At 36.8% G+C, this 22,904-nt stretch overlaps 1 protein-coding gene across 2 annotated transcripts in view; it reads right to left on the bottom strand.

Annotated features, from left to right (window-relative positions):
• Cnbd1 (cyclic nucleotide binding domain containing 1) overlaps positions 1 to 9,978 on the bottom strand; it is a 364,314-nt gene extending 354,336 nt beyond the window's left edge. Inside the window, exon 1 of one of the 2 annotated variants that reach the window (XM_016001789.3) lies at positions 9,390 to 9,978. In XM_016001789.3, coding sequence (XP_015857275.2) covers positions 9,390 to 9,477 — 88 coding nt within the window. In that variant the 5' untranslated portion in view covers positions 9,478 to 9,978. The remainder of the gene's footprint in view (positions 1 to 9,389) is intronic. The other variant, XM_042270807.2, reaches the window with a different exon arrangement.
• Between the last annotated feature and the right edge of the window lie 12,926 nt (positions 9,979 to 22,904).

Below are 22,904 nucleotides of genomic sequence, written 5' to 3'. Positions count from 1 at the left end.
ATGGTGATTATGCTTTTATCTATGAAGATCTATTCACCAAAGAACAAATTTTACTATTTTTAAATTAAAAACCAAAAGAAAGAAAGAAGAAAAGGAAGAAAAGAAAACACAAATACCAGCAACAGCTGGTGGGCTTGGGTGTGTGGCAAAACAGGAAGCTGTAGTCACTGCTGATGTGTGAACTGGTGGAGCCACTCTGGAAATCAGCATTTAGACTTCCCAAAAACCTAAATCAGACATCCCTGGTATGAGTGAGTCAGGAGAGAAAATCAGAGAACGTTTGGGGGACATGAGGAAGGAGAGAGAGTAGGCCGTCACCCTGTAATCTAGTTGAAGCCTTTTCTTCAGTGGAGCAAGGACGCCTGCACAATTAACAACTACCTGAGGTCCTGTTCCCTTCCCCCTGTAAACCTGTAATTTTCTAGACTGTCACAAGAAACCATGTGGAGAACATAATACTGAAGGCTTGGTGTAAATTTACTGGCTTCTTGCTTCCCATTATCAGATTGTAGTTTCAACTGGTGTGTCTCTGGAGCAACCTGACATATCTCTCTCATGAGAAAAAGGAAGAGGAGGAAATGGTTTCTTAGCAACTTTTAAGATGTAGCCTCCAGATTGGTATACATGACTAATGTTAAGACAAATGTTTGCTCTTCTTAGAGCATCCCGTACCACCCTTGGGAGTGCCTTACATTCTCCTGAGTATCTTTCTCTTTACCTTCATGTTTAAGGCTATGTTAAAATAGCTTTCATATAATTCCCAACTCTGATCCACTATACTAGTTAATTCTGATATTTTTTTCATCATCAAATCATAAATCCTTATTTGTCCTGAGTTGGGGTCCTAAAAATCTAGCCCCTTAAGCTGCCCAGGGTGTCAGGGTGGGGCTATGTCTCTGTCCCTTCATTGCTGATGTAATCACTCCCGGAAACTTGTCAAAAAATTCAAAGTCCCACCACAAAGATAATTTTGCACATCTGTAATATTGATGCATTATTAATAATAGTAAGTTTGGTGATGTTTTCTTTGTGCAGCCCAATAAAGCTTATCTGGGGATCAGAGTAAAAAGCCAGCCACTATATTAAACTTAGAAGTCAGGTAATGGTAGCACATGCCTTTAATTTTAGCATTCAGGAGACAGAGATTCATCTGAATCTCTGTGAGTTCAAGGCCATACTGGGAACAGAGCCAGGCTTGGTGTCACACGCCTTTAAATTCCTACAGTAGTTGAAATTTAAAGGTCTGGGGGTCTGTACAGACAGAGCTGGGCAGGAAGAAGTGATGTAGCTGGGCGGTGAGAGGAAGTAAGAGGGCAGGGACAGAAAGGCATACAGGAAGTAGGTCTCTTTGGAAGCTGAAGAGTCGGTGAGCTGAGGATGGTTGTAGGCTTGTCTTATTCCCCGATCTCTCAGTTTTTACCCCAATATCTGGCTCCGGGGTTTGTTTTTTGTTGTTGTTGTTGTTTGTTTTTATTAATAAGACCATTTAGCAATTTGTCTTACAAGTGAGATGTCCATCAGCAGATGAATGGATAAAGAAAGTAAGTTATATATTCACAATGAAATTTTATTGAGCTATAAAAATGTGAAGTCATTACATCTGTAGGAATATTGATGCAACTGGAAAGCCTCATGGTAAACAAAATAAACCAATAAAATAGAAAGACAAACACCGAATGTTTTCCCTCATAACCTTATATGTGGATCCAGATTTTAATGCTATATTATATATATTTTATATATAATATGTATATATATATATATATATGTGAAAATATATCGCTCAGGAAACTACAGAGGGATATCAGAGTGAAAAGAATAATGCTAAGGGGAGACTAGGAAAGGAAAGTAGGTATAAGGAAGCAGAAGGAAGGCTGGTCTGGGAACAGGAGTCTAAGTGTACTGAGCAGAAGTGGACTAAAGTAAGATGATCCGCAAATACATAGTATTACCAAAACACCACAATGAACTCATTCCTTCAATACTAATTTTTGAAAGACTAATAAGATTTAAATTATGTGTAGTATGTTTGTCTGATTTAAACACAAAATTAACAAACTCTTATTTTATCGTCAGTATCAAGTGATAATGAGAGAGAAAACACATCAGTTATTTTAATGTAAAACATCAAAACAAAAAACAAAAACAAAAACAAACAAACAAAAAAAACAGATGCAGAGAATTGTCAGACAGGTTCCAGATGGAAGAAGCAAAGGAGAAAGAAGCACCAAGTGAAACTCAGGAAATAGCTCCCACAGTATTTCTGGTGAAGCAGAAAGGAATGGTTGAATTATTCAACTCTTTGGCTGCTGTATATTCATTATTAGGATAGGAAAGAAAACAATGATGAGGACACACAAGAAACAGAATAGAAAAAGCACTGAATATGTCATGTTCTTTAGCCTTAGCTTCATCTGCCTTCCAAACTCTCTCTAACACCACTATGGATGGATCTGAACAGCAAACAGAGCATCAGGTTTAAGAAGAGACAACAGTTCAGCAAATTATATAAAATCAGGACGATTATTTTATTATATTCAAAAAATTAAATACAACACAACCATTAAGATGAATGAAGTATATGCATGTACATTATTAAGAAAAGGCACTCCTGTTATATAGTATGAATGTATGTAGTATCATTGAATAAAAACAATGTTATGTAAGGGAATAAAATATCTTGCCACACATACCTTTAAAAAGATACCCCATGTTCACTGAAAGTATCAATATTTTTTAAATGACCATACTACCCCATATTGTTTACAATTTCAATGCAACCCTACAATAATCCCAACGTTATTTTTTACATTATAGTATAAAAAGCCAATCTTAAAACTCATGGAGGGCAACAACAAAAGACTGCACAATCAAAGAAATCTTTAATGAAATGATCAAAGCTCATTCAAAAGAAAAACTTTATTAAAAGATTATAATCAAAATGGCATAACATTACTATAAACATAGACCTGGCAATGAACAGAATCAGATTTTTAAAATCCATCCACCTATCTTCAGCTAATTTTCAATAACAGTCCTGAAAGCACAAATGCAGAAAAGATAATCTCATCAAGAACTGGTACTGGGAAAATTGAATGTCCATGTGAAGAAGAAAATAAAAGATAAAAATGTTGGTCTTAGCCGGGCGTTGGTGGCGCACGCCTTTAATCCCAGCACTCGGGAGGCAGAGGCAGGCGGATCTCTGTGAGTTCGAGGCCAGCCTGGGCTACCAAGTGAGCTCCAGGAAAGGCGCAAAGCTACACAGAGAAACCCTGTCTCGAAAAACCAAAAAAAAAAAATGTTGGTCTTTTTTCTCATGGTATAAAAAGTCAGCTCAAATGAATTAAATATTTGACTATAAAACCTGAAATTGCAAAATCCTAAAGTAGGTGGACAGGAAAAAAGCTGAAACAGTATGGGTGAGAGAAATACTTTCTTGTATATAACACCAAAAAGCCATGGGCAATAAAAACAAAAGAGAAAAATGAAATACATGCACATAAAAATCCACTGAGCACTAAAAGAATCAGTTAACTCTGAAGAGATGTATACAGAATGAGCAGGAATACTGGAAAGCCATGTATGTAAGGGATTGCCTGTGGCTTTTCCTAGGGAGACACCAAGAGCTGGGGGAAAATGGATAGTAGCTGTTAAGAGATACCTGATAGTCAGACTCTCTAGTTCAATAGCTTTGTCCAAATTTGCATTCTGAGTGTAATAAAACACTGACCAAAAATAACTTTGGGGGTGAGCAAAGCATTTATTTTAGCTTATAGGTTAAAGTCCATCATCTTGAGAAATCTTAAGAAGTCATCATCTAGGAAAGTCTGTGTGCTACAGAGCTTCCCCATTCTCCTGTACCCATATGCCACTCTTGTGAGCATTTGAATCTTATTAAACCTAAGAATCCCCCTTATGGCTGACCCTCCATCACCACTTCCCAAAGGTCAGTATGGACAGATTTAAGGGATGATGATAATCATTTTAACCACAGAAGAAATTTATATTAATAGAAATGAAAACAGTAGGACACAGTGATAGATTTTGGCCACCTCAAAAAAAGATATAAATATCAGATTATAGACAATGAATTATAATCTATGATTTAGAGAACAGTAGAACCCTAAGCTTCAGAGCAGAAATTAATGTGATGAAATTTCTTTAATCATTTCACAAAAATAAGTATCTGGTTCCTGTTACATATTGGAAGGAAGACCAGGGGTTAGTTCAGTGACAGACAGAGGCTGGACCTAACTGGCTGAGGAACTGACATTACAGTAGTACTGATAACAGAATTCTAATTTATAAGGTAGACTGAGGACAGAACAGTTGCAGTCCTTGAGGAGACCCAGGCCAACACATAGTGGACAGATCTGATTTGCAAAGATTTTCGTTTTCTTTACAATTTCCTGTTCAGGTATAATTGTGTTCAAGCTGAAATAATGGAATTAAATTTATAAAAGCCACTAAATTATCTTTATATCAATAGATAAGAGTAGTTTTCACTCATAAAAAGTCTTTTTTTCTTAGAAATAGGTGAAGACTACTACAGATCCATAACTGATCAAATGCAGAGAATAAGTGCTCACTGGGTGTCCAATACCAAATGATATATTTCCAATGTAACCCATACATCCAAGGCTCAGTGAAAATCAAGGAAGTGGGTATGGAAAGGTTCTAAGATTGATAAGACTAAGATGTCTGCTGCAAGACAGCATCTACTATATATAACAGAGAAATTCCACTCAATAAATCTCAACAATATGGCTGCCTAAACAAGACCTGCATAATGTTAACACATTATTGACATGACAAGCTGGAGGGAAGAATTTCTTAAGGTCCCACCCCCAGATGAAGAGCTACAGGCAATCAACTCAGTCTCACAAGAAACTCCTGGACTGTCAGGATCTTACTATCTTTCTGACTTTTCTTCCATGATGTTCCCTGAGCCTAAAGTGCAGAAGTGTTTGTAGATGAATCCCTTGGGACTGGGCTCTAAAACTCTGCATTTTGATTGTGATTTTCCCTAGTGGTCTTTGTCTGTTTCACAAAGAAGTTTCTATGATGAGGTGAAAACTACATTTCTCTGTGCATAAACTCATGGTTATAGATTTTGTTAGGGATTATGTTACTTTAGTAAATTAGTGGTTGAAGATTCTCCTCCAGTAACTATAATTTGATTAATTTTTGATAGTCAGTTTTCTAGGTCATCTCACAATCTCATTTGTTGACTCTAGGGGATGAGCCCTCTCATACGGCAAACAATCCAAGTGGTCAACAGTAAACACAAGTACATATGAAGAACACTAAATGGATTCACTAGGTTTTCTTGTTTTTTTATTGTTTTTGGTTTTGGGGTGTGTCTGTGTGTTTGTGTATGTGGTATATAATAAAGAAGAGGCCATGAATTTGAGAAAAAAATGAGGGAACATGATAGAATGTTTGGGGAATGATAGAAATACATTGTTCCAATATGAAATTCTTAAAAATAATTAATTTATATTAAAAATCCACTCAAAATTGTCTAACCAAGGCGTGCAGATATTGAGATAGTTGTAACACCTGTAATTTTAAAAAGAAATATTTTTTTCTTATTTAACAAGGCCTTGGTGTATAGCCCAGACAAATCATCCTGTCTTCTGCCTGGAATGCTACAGAGCTGGGATTATAGGCCTGTGCCACATTACCCGGCTTCCTTTTTTGTTTTTCTTTTGTTTGTTTTTGTTTTCCAATGAAACAACCCATTTTCACCCATGGTATTAACAACAAAAAGTGACTTTTACTCTGAAAAACAATTTTTAAAATCTTTCAATGCCGTGTTCCCTGAGTTGTCTCCTGAAATTATCCTTACTTACTGTTTCTATAAGTGTAAAGAAACACACAAACATTCAGCCATTTATTCTTTTTCTATTTTCTTGGAATTTCTGTTCTCATCCTCGTTTCTTTTATATTCCATTGTCTTTTTATGTTATTTCTTTAAGTGTGACAATACACTTCTATGGCTTTCTTCTCTACCAACACGCCCCCTGCCCTTGCTTCCCCCTCACCTGGGCCTCTAGAGGTTTGAGTAGTTTAAGATGTTAAAATGGTGCCACATTCCCTTTTCTAAATACATGTTTTGAGACTCCTTTCATAGTGAACTACTAAAGGACTCTCAAATTACAGAAAATGCCCTTGAAGTCTTAGGAATGGCAGCATGGTATTTCAGAGAATGTACACTTTAAGATGGAAAAGAGCAGAGAAAACCATTCACTTAAGAGTTCTACCTTACTTCTGAATTCCCTAAAGTGTCTGTAGTCTTGAACTCTTTTATTTTCCTTCTATATCCTAATAAATTAGAACTAGTAAAATACACCTACAAATGTCTTGCAAACCTTGAGTGCTTTGCAGCCTGGAAAAGCACACAGCCATTACACTAATTCCTCCCTGATGATCTAGTAGTTAAAGTGTACAACCTATCTTTAAATCTTTCCTCAGAAAGATAAGCCTAAGAATGGTGAGGAAAACAGAGGAGCACCGTATTAATGAAAACAAAGCTCACTAGACCACACTCCTAACCACAAGGCAAGGGTGAAGGCAGACTCCTGTATTTCACTAACACTCTTTCCCTTCCTTCTGCTGTTTCAAGAGATCAAGTTATACTAGTGGGTCAGTGTGAATGTTTCCACCGTCCACCATTTCACTCAGATGGGAAAACCACTGTATGCTCTTCTAACTGCAAGATCTTTGAAGTAATTCTCATCTAGAATAAAATGTGAAAACACTCTTTTGCTTCTGAAAAAAAAAAAAAAAAAAAACTCCCTTTCCTAGGCTTATTAAGCTGTGAAGAATCCTGAGTCAAAAGCAGGAGGTTATAGAAAACCGGAAACTGACTCAGGAGGCTGGCCTGTGTGCACTGTCTGGGAATCATAATTTCCCAGGCAATGAGAACCAGAGTAGTGCTTGAAGAGCTGTGATATGTGGAGTCCCTTGCATCAGGAGGTTAGCAGACAAGATGTAATTGATGTCTCTATTGATGCTATTGTTTTCATGAGTAGAGTTCGTTTACATGAGGATATTCTGAGGAGCCTCCACCCCTTCCCAACTGTGACTCCTACTATGATATATAAGCCTCTTTACCTTTGATTATGAGAGAGAACTTGCAATCTTTTTTCCTTTCCCTTGTAAGTGATTGCCAGAGACAGCTCTGAAACACCAATGCGTTGTGTTACAGCTGGAAATCACAAGTCTGAAGTAGGTCACTGAGTGAGCATCAAGTTATCAGCAGTGTGGTGGTGATACTCCTGAGGCACTAGGGAAGAATTCATGGCTGTCTTTGCTAGCTTCTTGACACTGCCCAGATGCATCCCTGTCTCATGTCTTCCCTCATTTTCAAAGCTAGCAATAGCCAGTCAAGTCTTTTACATGTCTCTTTTCTCTGATAAGTCTTTATGATTTCAGTATGCACTGTGGTGTCTGAGGTTCTCCCCAGCTCAAGAGCAGCTGATTTAGCTGCCTTAAATCTGCCTGTAAACATAACAACTCCCTTGCCTTGTCAGCATCTTAGCGTATTCCTAGTTTCTGGAACTCAGGATGCGGCTACCGTTGCTAGGCATTGCCCTGCTTACCACAGACTTCACAAGGTTTTGGTGAGGCATAAATGAAACAACACGAAAAGTACTTATACATTGTCTGTAGAAAGTGTTCAGTAGATGTTATTCACATGAACATATTTAAAAGGAAAGCAAATATGCATCCCCAAGTTTAATTTTACTGACCAAACGCAAAGCAAACAAAGATGTGTAGAGTGGCTAGATGTTGTGGGCATTTAACCAAACGTCCCTATTTATGTACATTATACTTTTACAGCTCTAATATAAAACAGGTTGTGTCACTCTACAGACAAAAATTCACCACTCTCAGGTTTCATGAGATTATTGTTTCAGCTGTGACAACAAAGTGAGCCAAGGAAAACTGTAGACTTGCTGGAGTTAACACAAAGCCTGAGCCATTAAGCAAGCAGGAGGCATCTCCAAAGGGCAGTCACAGGCACAGAGAATCCTCTAAAGATCTCTACAGAGAAAATGAGGAGCGCTGCTGTCTGCTGCTCTCCATTATACTCCATTCAGCTTTGAGATCTAAATTACTGCCGATTTTTCATCTTTTAATCACTTCACAGAAGTCAAGTGTCCTTGGAAGAGACTGCAGAGGGCAGCACACATCTCATCCCATTGATTCTAAATTAATTTGATCTTTTAACTCACAGCTATTGCACTTCCTGGGCTGATAAAAAAAAAAATCTTAGGGTAGTTTATTTTTTCACAAATAAAACCTGACAGTGGATGGTTTAGGGGCAAAATTACTTGAATAAGTATTTCCACTTAAATAGAAGTAGAAAATTTTGAATACATATAAGAATACTTTTCCTATAGGAATAAATATAAAAAGATAACAAATATAGCAGTTAATTATAAGGACTTTGTATAATATATATTTAATATTTTTACATGTATTGATATGAATATACACAGATATGTATATATATATATATATATTATACTCCTTCAAAGGGTATAAGTTTCTGTTTTTAATATCTTTTCTCTAGAAATGACAGTGAAATTTTAAACTTTATCTAGAACTTAACTTTCACAAGAAGATAGAAGAAAATACTAGAAGTAAGTCTCCAGTGAGCTTTGAGTCATGAGTATTACCTATGTTACCTAAAGTTGTTTTTAAATTTCAACACAGGCATTATTGCCTGTTATTATTAAGTACACTGGTATGGAACAGATCTAACAGTTGTACAGTTTTAGCCCTACATAATACCCTAGTACAACATCCTGAACTTATATTGACTAAACATGATAAATACTGTCCAATGTCTAAATTACAAAATATTTAATTCTGTGTTTATAATTTCTATGACATGATAAACAAAAGCTCAAGTATGAAAGTGAAATAGAAACATATTTCACTCAGAATAATGGAAATTACCTTTTTTTCCATTATAAACTTAAAATGAGAATTTTCTAGTGAAAATGTACTCAGAATAGTAGGACCAACTCAGTGTAGAGAACACAAGGTTGACCAGAAACAGATGCCTGTAGTTTCCTGTAATCTCAAAGAGATTCCATTTCTCTCTTACTTGAAAGGTTTTTTTAATTTATATAGAAGGGGCATATTGTTGAAGCCCTAAGATCTCATCAAGATCTTCATTTTACAAAGAAAACAGTATTTTAGAACTAAATAATAGAAATAGTCACAAATAGGCAAAGCCAGGCTTGTACAACTGTGTTCTTCCATTACTAGGCTGTAAGTAAGAGCCTCTCAAATCCCTATTTTACACAATGAAGCAAGTACCACTGGAAACAATAATGAAGGCACAAGTCCTTCATAAAAGTGTTACTTACGAGGTATGCTGCGAAGCGGAGGAGGAGGCACATTGTTAATGGCCACCATATGAGCCAGAATAGCTGTTGGAAGAGAATTCATAGGCATTTTGGCAGCTTATGAAGCAGATGGGTAGAGACTACTTAACTGGCAGAGGACCATCTCTATCTTTGTTGCATCATAAAGCAGAACTTTCAAAGTCCTCTCTAATAGGCCAATCTCACAGAATCTTCTTGTTCACACTTCTGATGTAAGAATGAGGTCTAGATCAAGAAGAACTCTAGTCTAGTTCAGTGGAATAATGAAAGAAGTCATGTGAGCTCCAGGGCTAAGGATAATGGCACTGTAATTCACAGGCAGACACAATCTAATCAAACTACTCATAAGGTTTAAGTTACAATTTTTTGGTTGTCTTCCATAATTTAGAATCCTTTTCTTTCCCATCTGGCAATAGCAAATCAAAGGCCATTTTGTAGCACCAGCAACAACAACAAAAAAGTAGAATTATTCTAGTCTCAGAGCTATAACTAAGGGTAAACCATCATTCTAATTATCACAGACCAATCATCATCCCTGCATACACATGACTAAATTGTACTGTTATGTGGCACAGATGTCAGTTGCTTTGATCACAATGACCAAAGCTAGTCTGAATGTTGGTATGCTGGGAAGTGGAGGTAGCAGCACTGTTGATAGCCATCATGTAAGGCAAGCTATGAGAAGAGAAGAATAGACTCTTGGCAGCTTCAAAGCAAGTTAGAGGTTACATGAGGGGTAGACAATTGTATTAGTGTAATTACACCCTGTGTTTCATCTTTAGGTTCCTGAAATATCGCTGTGGGGTCTGTCTTAGGTAATATATATATATATATATATATATATATATATATATATATATATATATATATATGGAATTTGAGTTAGCTCTCCCATTCCATCTGTGGGTCCCAAGGATTAAACCCATATCATAAGGCTTATCAGTAGGAGCCTTTACTTGCTTGAGCTATCTAGCAAGCCCTCATATTTTCACCTTTTCTCTATTTCATATGTAACAACTACATACATTGAAAGATGCATAGGATCACAGAAATTTCACATTAAACTAGATCCTTCTGGAAACTATTATTTATTTAATATTCTATGTGTATGGGTGGGTTTGTGGTGTATGTATATGTGTACATACAGGTACATGCATCCATATATGAATGTGTGAAGACTGTCTTCCTTTACTGTCTTCAATCTTAGTTGTTTGTTTGTTGTTTGGTTGGTTGGTTTTTCGAGACAGGATTTCTCTGTTTATCCCTGGCTGTCCTGAAAGTCTCTCTGTAGACCAGGCTGGCCTTGAACTTAAAGATTCGCTGGCTTTTGCCTCCTGAGTGCTGGGATTAAAGGTGTCCACCTCCACTGCCTGGCTCCATTTTACTTTTTAAAGACAAGATTACTCTCTGAACCTGAAGTTGACTGACTGTCCAGACTGCTTGAGACTCTTCTATCTCCATCTCCCAGCTCTGGAATTACAGGTGCTCACTGACACTCCCAGCTTTTGTGTAGGTGTTGAGGATCTGAACTCAGGTCCTCCAGCTTACATAAAAAATGCCTTATCCAGTGAGCTATTTCCTCAGCCTGATGGAAAAATAATTGAAAAGAAAATATGCTAATGATAATGCAAATAAACAAAACATTTCTAAGGAGGAAACAATGAAATAAAGTAGTTTATTGGTATTATACAAAATCTATATATCTTCATGATAATATGTGCATGCTTGTTTAGAAAACAACATTAGCTCACAAACACAGATCCCTCCAAATATTTCTAATTAGTCCTTCCAGTGTTTCTGAATCCTTTTCAATTATGTTCTAAGAACAATAACATAATCATGTGGTTTATATTCGATAGACAGGTGCATTAAATTACATGTTTGGGACTTCTTGGATATTTCTCATAAATCTACAAAATACTCAACCAGTTATTTGTAAAATTATCTTGGCTAAATCATTTAATCTGTCTTAATCTTAATGACCTACTCTAAACAAAGTGGATAATGTATCTCACACAAATGATACAAAGATTGAATAAAAGAATGCAGGTAAGGGTCTGACACACAGTCCCTGGATATGTGAATCATTTTTTATTTCATACTAATAATACTATACTGAGGAAAATCATGAGAGATTCCTATGGATAAAAATGACACAAAAGATGAGCAGTTAAAAAAAAAGACATGAATTTTTGGGCAAGTTGAAATTATTTAGAAAGGATTTAAAGAAATTTTACAAAGTAAAATATTACTACTCTTCTGTCAGAGAATAATTTCCCCGATCATTCCAGTAAATAAGAGTAAATTATGAGGACAGGAGAATTTTTCAGGGATAGATTCATTCATTTCGGTGTAATTTTGCAAATTTCCAGATTTAGCAGATCGGAAAGGCAGGCCTACGATGGAAAAGCTTATACACACACAGAGGTGGTGCCTGTCTGAGATCCTCCAGTCTTTAGAGCTGGTACTCTGGAATTGAACGGAGTAAAAATGAAAGAAGAAAAGATGAGAGAGGAACAAACTAAGGAGCAGTTAGAGTTGCTCATGAAGGTGATGGCAAAGGCTATAATTAAGCCGTGGTGCCGGGGAAAGAAAAGGAATAGTATTGAGCAATCATGGAAATTGGAAGAGATTTTCAGAATTCAGCACATATTACTGTACATTCATATTCTTCTCAAAGTTAGTCACTCCAGGGGATAACTAAACATTAATATAACTACAATAAATAGAGACTAAAATAAGCAGCTAGGAATATAATCAAAGTAAATGAAGTCAGTATACAAAAGAGTTACTTAGATGCCCATGTTTATCATGACATTATTCACACTAAATATGAAATCAATGAGGGAACCATGAACATAAATACAAGTAAAAACATGGTTAACATATAAAATGGCTTATTCTTAAGTATAAAAAAGAATAAAACCATGTCATTCATAGGAAAATGAATGAAACTAAAGGACCTCATGCTACATAAAATTTGTCAGAAACAGAAAAAGAAGTGTTACATTTCTTCTCCTATCTACAAATTTTCAAAATAATGAATTAAAAATTAGGTTATAGAAAGAGGGACAATTAAGAATCTGGGCAGATTTGGGACCCTACTCCTCACCCTGAGTCTCCTTGCCTAGCCTTAATACATGGGGATGTGTTTAGTCTTTCTGTAACTTGGTATGCCATGTTTTGTTGACACTCATGGGAGACCTGCCCTTTCCTAAACAGAAACAGAGGAGCAGTGGATTGGGGGGCAGGATCAAAGGGAGTATAGGCAGAGGGACTGGGAGGAGAAGAGGGAGGAGAAACTTCAGCTGGGATGTAAAATAAATAAATGAATGGATGAATGAAGAATGAATCAGTGAATAAGTAAATGAATTTATTAAAAAAAAAAAAAAGAACCTGGACAGAGGATTGGGGGGAAAAGGAGAGAAGAAAAGAGAAGGTTGAAGTAAGAGTGGATGTGATCTAGGCATGATACATCCCAGTGTGGAAATGTCACAGTGGAACCCTTTGAGTTATTCAATTAATGTGTATTTAAAAGTGGTGGTTGTAGTGGTCATCGTGGTGGTGGTGGTGGTGGTGGTGATGGTGGTGGTGGTGGTGGTGGTGGTGGTGATGGTGGTGGTGGTGGTGGTGGTGGTGGTGGTGGTGGTGGTGGTGGTGGTGGTGGTGGTGGTGAAACAGCCAATATGCATTAGGTATCCTTTTTGGAGATGCAGTGATGTAGAAACTCTACACAAACTTATCTACAACATAAGAAGAGATGGGTATAATACATTAGCTTTATTTTGTAGGTGAGAAACCAAGGTTCATAGTGGTAATTGGTATGAGATCATATAGAACAGAAATGGTGTTAGTTTTCTTGTTGCCTGTGTTTTTATTTGTTCGTTTTTTACCTCTAATGAAAGGACAGGAAGGGTTGGGCCTGAAAGGAGATGATTAGGAGTGAATTAGTAAAAGACAGCCATAGTGTATTTGTTCTCCTCTCATTCCTCAAAATAATCAAACTATCTTGTTCATGACTCCTAACAATTATTTTCTCTGTCTGTATTTGTATTGTTTGGATGAGATATCTCCCATAAGTCTCAGGCATTTGAAAACCCCAACTGGTGGTGACCTTTTAGGGAATATTAAAATGTGGCCTTGTTAAAAGCCTGCGGGCAGGCTTTGAGATTTAAAAAGACCCAGCATTTCTAGTTAGCTCCCTGCTTCCTCTTTGTGGATGAAAATGTGAGCTCCCAGTTGCTGTTCCAATACTATGCCTGACTGCCTACTGCTATGCTCCAGACCATGATTGTGATGGACTCCCTCTGAAACTGTAAGGCCCATATAAGCTCTTCCTTCTATAGCTTGCATATCAGTTGGGGCAGGACCAAGCCCCTCCCCACTGCATCAAAGCTTCAAGGCATCCCATCATAGGCAATGGGTTCCAAAAAGCAGCTCATGCACCAGGGACAGATCCTGATCCCACTGCCAGGGGCCACTCAAACAGACCAAGCTGTACAATTGTTGCTCACACTCAGAGGGCCTAGTTGGGTCCCCTACAGGCTCCACAGCTGTTGATCTAGAGTTCCTGAGTTCCAACAAGCTTAGTTCAATTGTCTCTGTAGATTTCCCCATCACGATCTTGACCCACCTTGCTCATATAATCCCACTACCCTGTCTTTGACAGGATTCCCCAGAGCTTGGCCTGGTGTTTGGCTGTGCATCTCTGCATCTGCTTCCAACAGTTACTGGATAAAGAAAGGCTCTAAGCTGACAGGGTATTCGTCAATCTGATTACCACGGTAGGCCAGTTCAGGCACCCTCTCCACTATTGCTAATAGTCTTAGCTGAGGTCATCCTGCGATTAGCTTTTGGATTCCTGGGAATTTCCCTAGCACCAGGTTTCTCTCTCACCCCATAATCGCTTCCTGTATCAAGATATCTCTTTCATTACTCCTCCACTTGGTCCTTCTCCCAGTTTGACCATCCTGTTCTCTCATGTTCTCATCCCCCATCCCCTCCCCTCAACCTTCAACACTACCCTTAACCACTGAGCTGTCTGTGCACTCCTAACCACTGAACCACTTCTCCATTCCACTAGCTGCTTTCTTAAAGCATACAATCATTTTTTAATGACTCTTGATAGACTTTACCAACAACACCAAAACAATACTTAGCACCAATTCTTTTTATAAGAAACATAACAACTCCACGTGAAAAGGAGAGCATCTTAATGATGGAAGATGGCTGTTTCTAAATAACTTGAGTATTATCAATACAGATGATTGTAAAGGAAAAATCATACCTCACGTGATATCAACTACACAGAAGAATAATTAAATGAGTACTCTGGAAAGCCACTAAGCTCAGAAAGCCTGCTCAGATTTGCTAGCATGGCAGCTCCTATGCCAGCTTTCTGATAAAACTATTTGAAGCACATTTACTACATTATATCATAAAACTTTTAAAATATCTTCTCTGACTTTTAAATTCTTTTCCTTTATAAGTACTCACGGGCAGATGGAGGCTCCTTATTGAAGTTGGCTCTGTGCTAAACAAAATAAAGACTATAAAATGTTTAAATTGTGTAGGATTTTTTTAAAAGGATTTCACATTACGCCATGTTTCACTAGATGCTAGTGGCCTAAACTCCTAATGTCTGTTCAAAATTCAGTATCAACGTCACAAACCTACTTGTACTCTACTTGTATTTCTGTGGGAATGTCTGTTATCAGGGAAATAATAATAGAGTGGCCAACAACATCTGTGAGGTGTATTCCACTTGACAAGAAAGTGACTTCCATACATCATCTGCTATCTAATTTGATCAATAAAGGAGTCTTTGAAGCAGAAATTGATACTGTCCCTATTTTGTCAATTAAATAATGTCTGGATTACATAAATATTTCTCAGTTTTCTAGACACTAAAACCCAGCTCCATTATTGAAAGCCAGGCTCACTCCCAGCTTGTTGGTTCAGCATTGATTCATGCAAAGGAAAACATGTTCAGCAACTATTTCCTCAGATGTGTTTTCAATGGTAACACCCCCAGTTGGAAGGAAATCCCTACTTTAGCAACCAAGTGTTCATAGTGTAAGATGTTACCTGGTTGTTTCACCATGCTGTGAATACTGGCTCTCACTGAATCTTTAGATTCACAATCTGTTTTCTTCCTTAACAACCCTTTAAATTAAAAAATTTTTTACTCTGCAGGTGCTCAAAAACATTTCAATTTAAAAATAAATTCAAAATTAAAATAAAAATATGAGCTATGTCTCCTGGCCTTAGAGGAAAAAAGTCCATTATCTTTTATTTCTTGTCCTCTGACATTTTCTTTACTATGATTAAGATGTTCCTGAAGATTCAATTGGTCATACTCACAATTATCTACAGAGATACCTTGGAAGAGTCACCCAGGTGTGAATGGCTAGTGGCATTGCTTTTATCCTGTATCAAGGCAGTAACATCATGACAAAAAGGCATGGAACAAGGAAATTATTCACTATGTGACATTTAGGAAGCAGAGACAGGCAGAGAAGCAGGGTCTTGGAACAACAAATACCTACAAAGGCATGACCCTACTTTCTCCAAGAGGTCCCATCTCAAAATAGTTCACCTTGTCATTATCCATGGGTTAATCTAGTGATAAAGTTGAGGGACTCTTGATCCAAAAACTAGCAATTAATTCTTTAATATGGAGCCTCTAAGAGATATTATTTTAGATTCAAATCATAACAGAACCCCAATCAAAAAACATGTTTCCTGGCTGTTGTCTCTTTTCACATATATTTCATGAGTAAATATGATTTTCACCAGATCTCTTGCAGTACTTCCAAGATTGTACCACAAGTGACTTTTTCTTTATTATCATCTCTTAATATTTTATTTAATATTCATAGATGAATATAACACATGTGAATCAATCCACTCCTATTCCATCCCCTCCAATTATTCCCCTGTCCCACTTCAACTATGTCCTCCCAACTTCATGTGCTTCCTTATTTTTAACCAAGTCTACTTTGCTATGTGTATGTGCATGCATAGATGGCCATCTATTGGAGCACAGGCAGACTCAAGGACTGCATCTCCGAAGAAAACTGACTCCCCTAGCAGCCATCATTTGCCAATAGTTCCTTTTAAACATATTTTTTATATAAGCCCATCCCCCATCTGTGCTGGGACTGTGGCTGGCTTGACCCTATGCAAGTTTTTTATGTGTGTGCTGTTCTTTCTCTGTGAGCTCTTGCTAAGCAAATAATGTGCTACAGACACCTACTCCTTCTGCCTCTTGCAATCTTTCCACACCCTCTTGTGACATCTCAGATTGTGGGGAGAGGCTGTGATATAGATGTCCTATTTAGAGTTGAGCACTGTATCAACTCTTATTTTCTATACAGGTGACTGACAGGTCGTGCGGTTTTCTACCATATACTGCAAAACCATAAATAACTTTTAAGAAGGTACCAGTCATACCCTCCTGATTTTTCCTAGCATGATCCCATTGTCATTTAGATATGACATTTTCAAGACTGTGACTTTGATGCACTATGCTATTGGAAGTTGCTTAGTGATATGTGCTGAGTTCTGTTTTTCCCAGTGATTTAAGGAAGAGCATTCTTCTTCTTTCTTTATTGCTCTAATCTCCCACTCTTCACTTCCACAAATCACTATAATTTGCACCACATAGTACATTCTCTGTAGAAGGTATCCTGCAACAACTTCTGAAATGGCCTGTAATATTATAAATTATTGTGCTATTTTAGTAAAAAATGTTCTTTAGGTAAATATCAACTGTTGTGCACTTTTGCTCCAGAGAACTACCAGTCACATTTTATTGTTCATAATAAAGCATGTTAGTGGTCATAATTTTCTGCTAGCATTTTCTTTCTTTATTCTTCCTTCCTTCCTTTCTGGTGGCATCTTATCTTTAAAACTATTTTATACTGACTATATACAATGTATTTAACACAATGTGTGCACATATGTTTATATGTAAAACATAGCTGATAATCCCTTAGATATTTTTATTAATCACTATTGTATTACATGATTTCTGCAACAAATATATAGTGCTTGGATGGTAAAATGTCTTAGCTCAAACAATGCCAGACTTCATTACATAAACTATAAGAGAGGTACAGCTATCTGGAAAAAATCTGACTGAAACACAGGTTTGGATCACATCTATTTCATTCTTTATCTGTTTTCTATAGGAAATCAAATTATACCTCAAAACTACATACTATCCTAGACAAAATCACTACTTGTTTTTCTGAGCTTGAATTCCTGCTTCTTCTATCAATGGTATTAGCCACACTGAGTCAAGAGAAACAACACCATTAGAAAATACACATAATAGAAGTTTTATTACTGGGATTTTGGTTTACATAGTGAGAGCACGAATATACCCCACCCACTCACTTACTCTTTCTTCAGTTATCCAATTTCCATTTTTCCCTAAATAGAGTTCACAAACATACTAAGGGAAGCTGCCAAATCACTGTCAAAGACATATTCAAGAAATTAGAAGTAACAATAATGCTCAAAATAACATTTGTGCACCAGCTTCAGTAATTTACTTCCACGTACTCTGCAAGACAGTCCTAGAAGCATTTTTAAAAGACAAGACAAGGGGTTGAGATGTGATGCAGTTGACGGAGTGTTTATATAACATGCAAGAGGCCCTAGGTTGAACTCAGCAGCACAAAAAAGACAAAATGAAAAATGCAAATTGCAAGAGTAATAACAAAAAACATAATGGCAAAATCTGAGCAAAGGACAAAGTCTGTGGAGTAAGAACAATGAGAATTATCTGTGGTATAAAGAACTATGTCATCCTTAAAGAATTGATGTCGATCTGTACCTCAGAAAATCATTTTCTTTCAAAATGGGGTCCTAGTGGAGATAAGCAGGTTAAAATGAGGACATTTAGGCAAATTTTGACCCAATATGGCTGATCTCCTTATAAAAATCGAGATTTTTAGAATGGCTATATATAGAAGAGAAACAATGTGAAAATAGACAAGGAGAACATGACCATTTAGCTGGCACATCTACAAATCTCTACCAAGAGCTGCTCTTAGACAGCCAAAATGAGGAGATGGGGAAAGGTTTGTGGGGCCTGGAAACATGTCTCAGTGGAAAGGACTGTTTGTAGCTCCTTTGGATTAGAGTTTGGTTCCCAGAACCCACATCTGATTTCTCATGGCCATCTGTATCTCCAGTTCCAGAAACTCTGAAACCCTCTGACACCCTCTTCTGGCCTCTGGGGACACCTGCACCTGTGCATACAGACATATATGCGTATGATATATATAATACATAAATATAACTTCTTTTTTAATTTTAGATCCAGTAATTTTATTTCCTTTTTTACAAGAAAAGTAAAATGTTTATTATTTATTTTTATATTTTATTATTTAAAACAATTTTTGAATTTAAATACTTTGATGATATTCTTTTCCTCCCCCAAATCCTTCTTGTTCCTTCCCCCTCCCTACCCACCCAACTTTAAGTTCTTTCTGAGAAGCAAACAAAAACCCAATACAACAACAAACCACGCCCCAAAGGCAAGAAAAAAAATAACACCCCCAGGAATAAAATACTGTAACCAAAACACACAAAACCCTACAGAGTCCATTATATGTTGATCAACTACTCTGAACAATAAGGCCTGCCCTCGAGTGGTTGATTTACCCAGTGTCACTCCGTCAGAGAAAACCGATTTTCCCTCCCAGTAATGTAAATGACAGTTCCATTGCTAACTTTTCGCCTAGTGTCTAGGTTTTCACAGATGGTTCAGCCATTAAAGGCTAGGCTCATAACCAAAACAAAATTTTCTTAAAAGTAGAAATTCTGCCTTTGAATCTTCAGAGAGAACCTGTTCCTATTGAAACCTTGGTTCAGATTTGTGGCCTCCAGAACTACACAATAATTAATGGCGTTGTTTTAAATCACCCGTTTTTGGTACTTTATTGCCGTAGCCTGAGGAAACTCATATATTATTCTTACTTTATTTCGTAGTTCATAATACAGTCTTACTCAAGTTCATTTTAACGTATTCTACATCTTAATTCAGGTTGTTGCACACACTGCTAAAGAGGTTCTGGGAACCACATCCACTGCCTACCTGTAATTCCTTCAGATGTCTATTGAGTCATCTCTGTACCCGGCACCTCTTGCTTGCCCTCCCCACCCCCACCCCCCCCACGACCTCTCTTCTGGACTTATTCAGGTCTTCTGTCCTTCTTCTTCAACTTATTTATTTATTTTTATTAAGAAAAATTTCCCCTTTATTTTACACACCAATCAAAGATTCCCTCTTCCTTCCTCCCCATCTTCCAGCCTCTCCCTTCCAAACCCACCCCCTACTCCCTCCCACAAGCAGGCAAGGCCTCCCATGGGGAGGCACATCCAGTAGAGGTAAGTCCAAGCCCCTCCCCTGCCTCAAAACTTCACAAGGTGTCCTGTCATAGGTATTGGGCTCCAAAAAACTCACTCATGCACCAGGGATGGATTCTATCCTACCACCAGGGTGGCCCCCAAGCAAATCAGGCTACATGGCTGTCTCACCACGAAGAGGGCCTAGTCTAGTCCCATGCAGGCTCCACAGCCATTGATCCAACTTTCATGAGTTCCCACTAATTTGGAGAGATTCTATGATCTAGTGTATCAAGATCATGATGGGGAAGCCTTCTTCTTCATCTTAAGGACATGCCACAGTGTTGGTCTCTGCAGATCCTTCTTTGCCCTGACACCTGTCCTGGCCCAGATCTAGACTAGAAAACATTCTTATTAGAAAGACTCCAGTTGTTCAGAAAAAAGCAAATTTATGACCAATTTATAATTTACCAACATCTCCTAAATATAACTAAAAAAGTGTAACAATTGAAAGATGAAGTTTAGACAAACTTTCCACCCATCTATGCTTATTTTGTAATTTATATGGAGACAAATAAAAGGGTCAAAACTACAAAGCCATTTACAAACCACCTTTATCTATGTCACCAAAGACAAGCTGTTACTTTCTGTTAAGAATACACATATCCAATGTGCTAAACAGTCAGAAAACACTTCAGGACTCATACTTTTCATTTCTGTTCAAATTATACACATAAGAACTCTTCATCAAACTTAATATTTTTTAAAAAATACAAATCAGATTTTATTGTTCTAATTGTTATTTGTGTATTCATGTAATGAATTCATTTCAAGGATTGTGCCAGTGGGTATTATTGGTGCTTTTTGAAGTTAAAGTGGACTATCCAGGAAGGTCTTGTTAATACTATGTTCATCTATAATGGCATAGGGGAAATATATATATTTTTAATAATGTAAACGTTTGTACTGAATAACCCTTTTCCCCCCTCCAGCAAGCAAAACTGGTGAACAGCGGATGAAGATATGGAATTCAAAGCTTTAATGGAACTTTTTGAAGAGAAGTTGTAGCTTATGTGGAGTTTACATGGGCCTCTGATGGAAGAAAGCTAACCTGTTTAGTATTTTGGGCATTTTACTAAAATGGCAGCTTAACATTGTGTATCTGCTATTGTGATGCCAATGCCGGTGTTTTAAGTGGAAAAATGACCTCTTTGCTTTGTGCTGTGTATACAAGATTTCTGGAAAAGTAAAGGAAAACCCTTTTTATGGCTCACACAGCTTAAAAGTAGCTGTCACTCAAACATGGGCTCACAGTTGAGCTGCTTTTGTTTTATTCTAAATAAATTGTTTCTTCTGAGGAAAAAAAAGACTCCAGTTAGCCTCTATAGATAGATTACTGAGCCTAGACTTTAAAGTATTTTAAATATTTTTACAATTTTTCACCATTTTAGATAGAAATCTTTCTAAAACATTAAAACAAGTTAATAAACACTTTTGGGTTACTGACTCAAGATCATCAAGAACACTCACATTGCAAAGCCATAATGATCTGGTGCAAAGCTCATTAGCTGTAATGCTGTCACAACTTGCTAAATGGACTCATTCTTTAGTGTGAAAGATTCTTGATTTTAGTATTTTTATTTTAGTCCTTTCATTTTGATATCTGTTGATGTGACAATTGTCCCAAATCATTTTTCTGAATAGCATTGTCCAAGGCCACCAATTAAGCTGGCTTATAACATTATGTGTAAACATTTGATGATTTGCTAGAACTCACTTCCAGAAAGGACCTGCTGCCCAGCAACAGATGCAATGTCAGGTAAAGAGAAAATATCTCTCCCAAGGTCATGTTCTTTACAGTGGAACTTAACTATATTGATAATACAAGAGAGTGTATATATGCATATAATACATAGGTCCATCATGTATGCATGATGTGATATACTCATTCTATTTGGTTAGTTAATTATTTGGTTAAGAGAACAGTTTAATTAAATGTCACCAATGTCCAGGATAATCCCTGCTGGGTTTCAGCATATTAAATATAACCTGTCCTTTTGTTATGTTTTTTTAATATTACTATTATGTTTTCTTCACATATGACATTGTTGTTCTAAAATTTTGAAAGGCTACCTTATAGATTTTAAGTTTTACTTATAAGCCCCCTATTTTCACAGCTGTGATTCTTGTTTAAATAAAAATTAATTAAACTTTAAATGTATTTGACAATTTTGTGAAAAAGTAGTTGATGTTTGTTTTGTGTGCTTTTTTATAATTGAGTTGAGTTGATCTAAATAATTTCTGCGCTGTCATTTTCGGTTGTTAAAACAGTTACATAATGTATCTTTACCTGAGTGTACTTGTCCCTTAGAGACATGAGACAAATTACATAGTATAAAAAAAATGCTACCTCCTACGTAGACATGCTGTAGCTTCACAATGGAATAAACCAAGAGAATTGGGAAACAGTATTAATCACAGCACTGGGTTCAATTACCAACACCCAAAATAGAATCATAGTATCCTATTGCAATGAGATGCATTATAATAAAAAATCTACTATGGCATTTTCTAAAATTTTATCTATTCAAAAAGTCACTTTCTTTTAAATTTTCTGCAAAAAGTTATATATAGCTAGATCATTGGGTCTTAAGATTTCTTGAGCATGATGATGATGGACATAAATATTTTGAGAGAGTCACATAGTAAGCAGGAGATAAGTGGACTTGGATTAGAGACAGCTATTTCAGAATGCATTAAACCTATATGAATCATTTAAATTGCTTAAACATATTCTCAAAGTTACACTTGTTTCATATATTATACTTGTTGGACTGAAATCAAGTCTAAAACATATTTAGAGTGCCAAATTTAGAATGCCATGCATATTTTTAAATTCTAAAAGAAAGGACTCTAGGGAAACACCATAAAAGTTCTTTAAAGGAAAAAAAATACTCCAATACCATGGTGACAAAACATTGAAAAAGACTGTCAAGCTGAGCGGTTGACTGATGATGACCTTAGTTGAGATGTCTATTCTTAGCTATTTTTTCAAAAGCATCAAAGTCATTCTTCAGTCTCCTGGAAATTGTCAGATTTGTCTGGAGTTGTTGCTACTTTCCAGCTATATCTGTC

This window comes from Peromyscus maniculatus, chromosome 2 (assembly GCF_049852395.1).
Source record: "Peromyscus maniculatus bairdii isolate BWxNUB_F1_BW_parent chromosome 2, HU_Pman_BW_mat_3.1, whole genome shotgun sequence".
NCBI classification, from domain to species: domain Eukaryota; kingdom Metazoa; phylum Chordata; class Mammalia; order Rodentia; family Cricetidae; genus Peromyscus; species Peromyscus maniculatus.
This window is presented reverse-complemented; position numbering and strand designations above follow the sequence as displayed.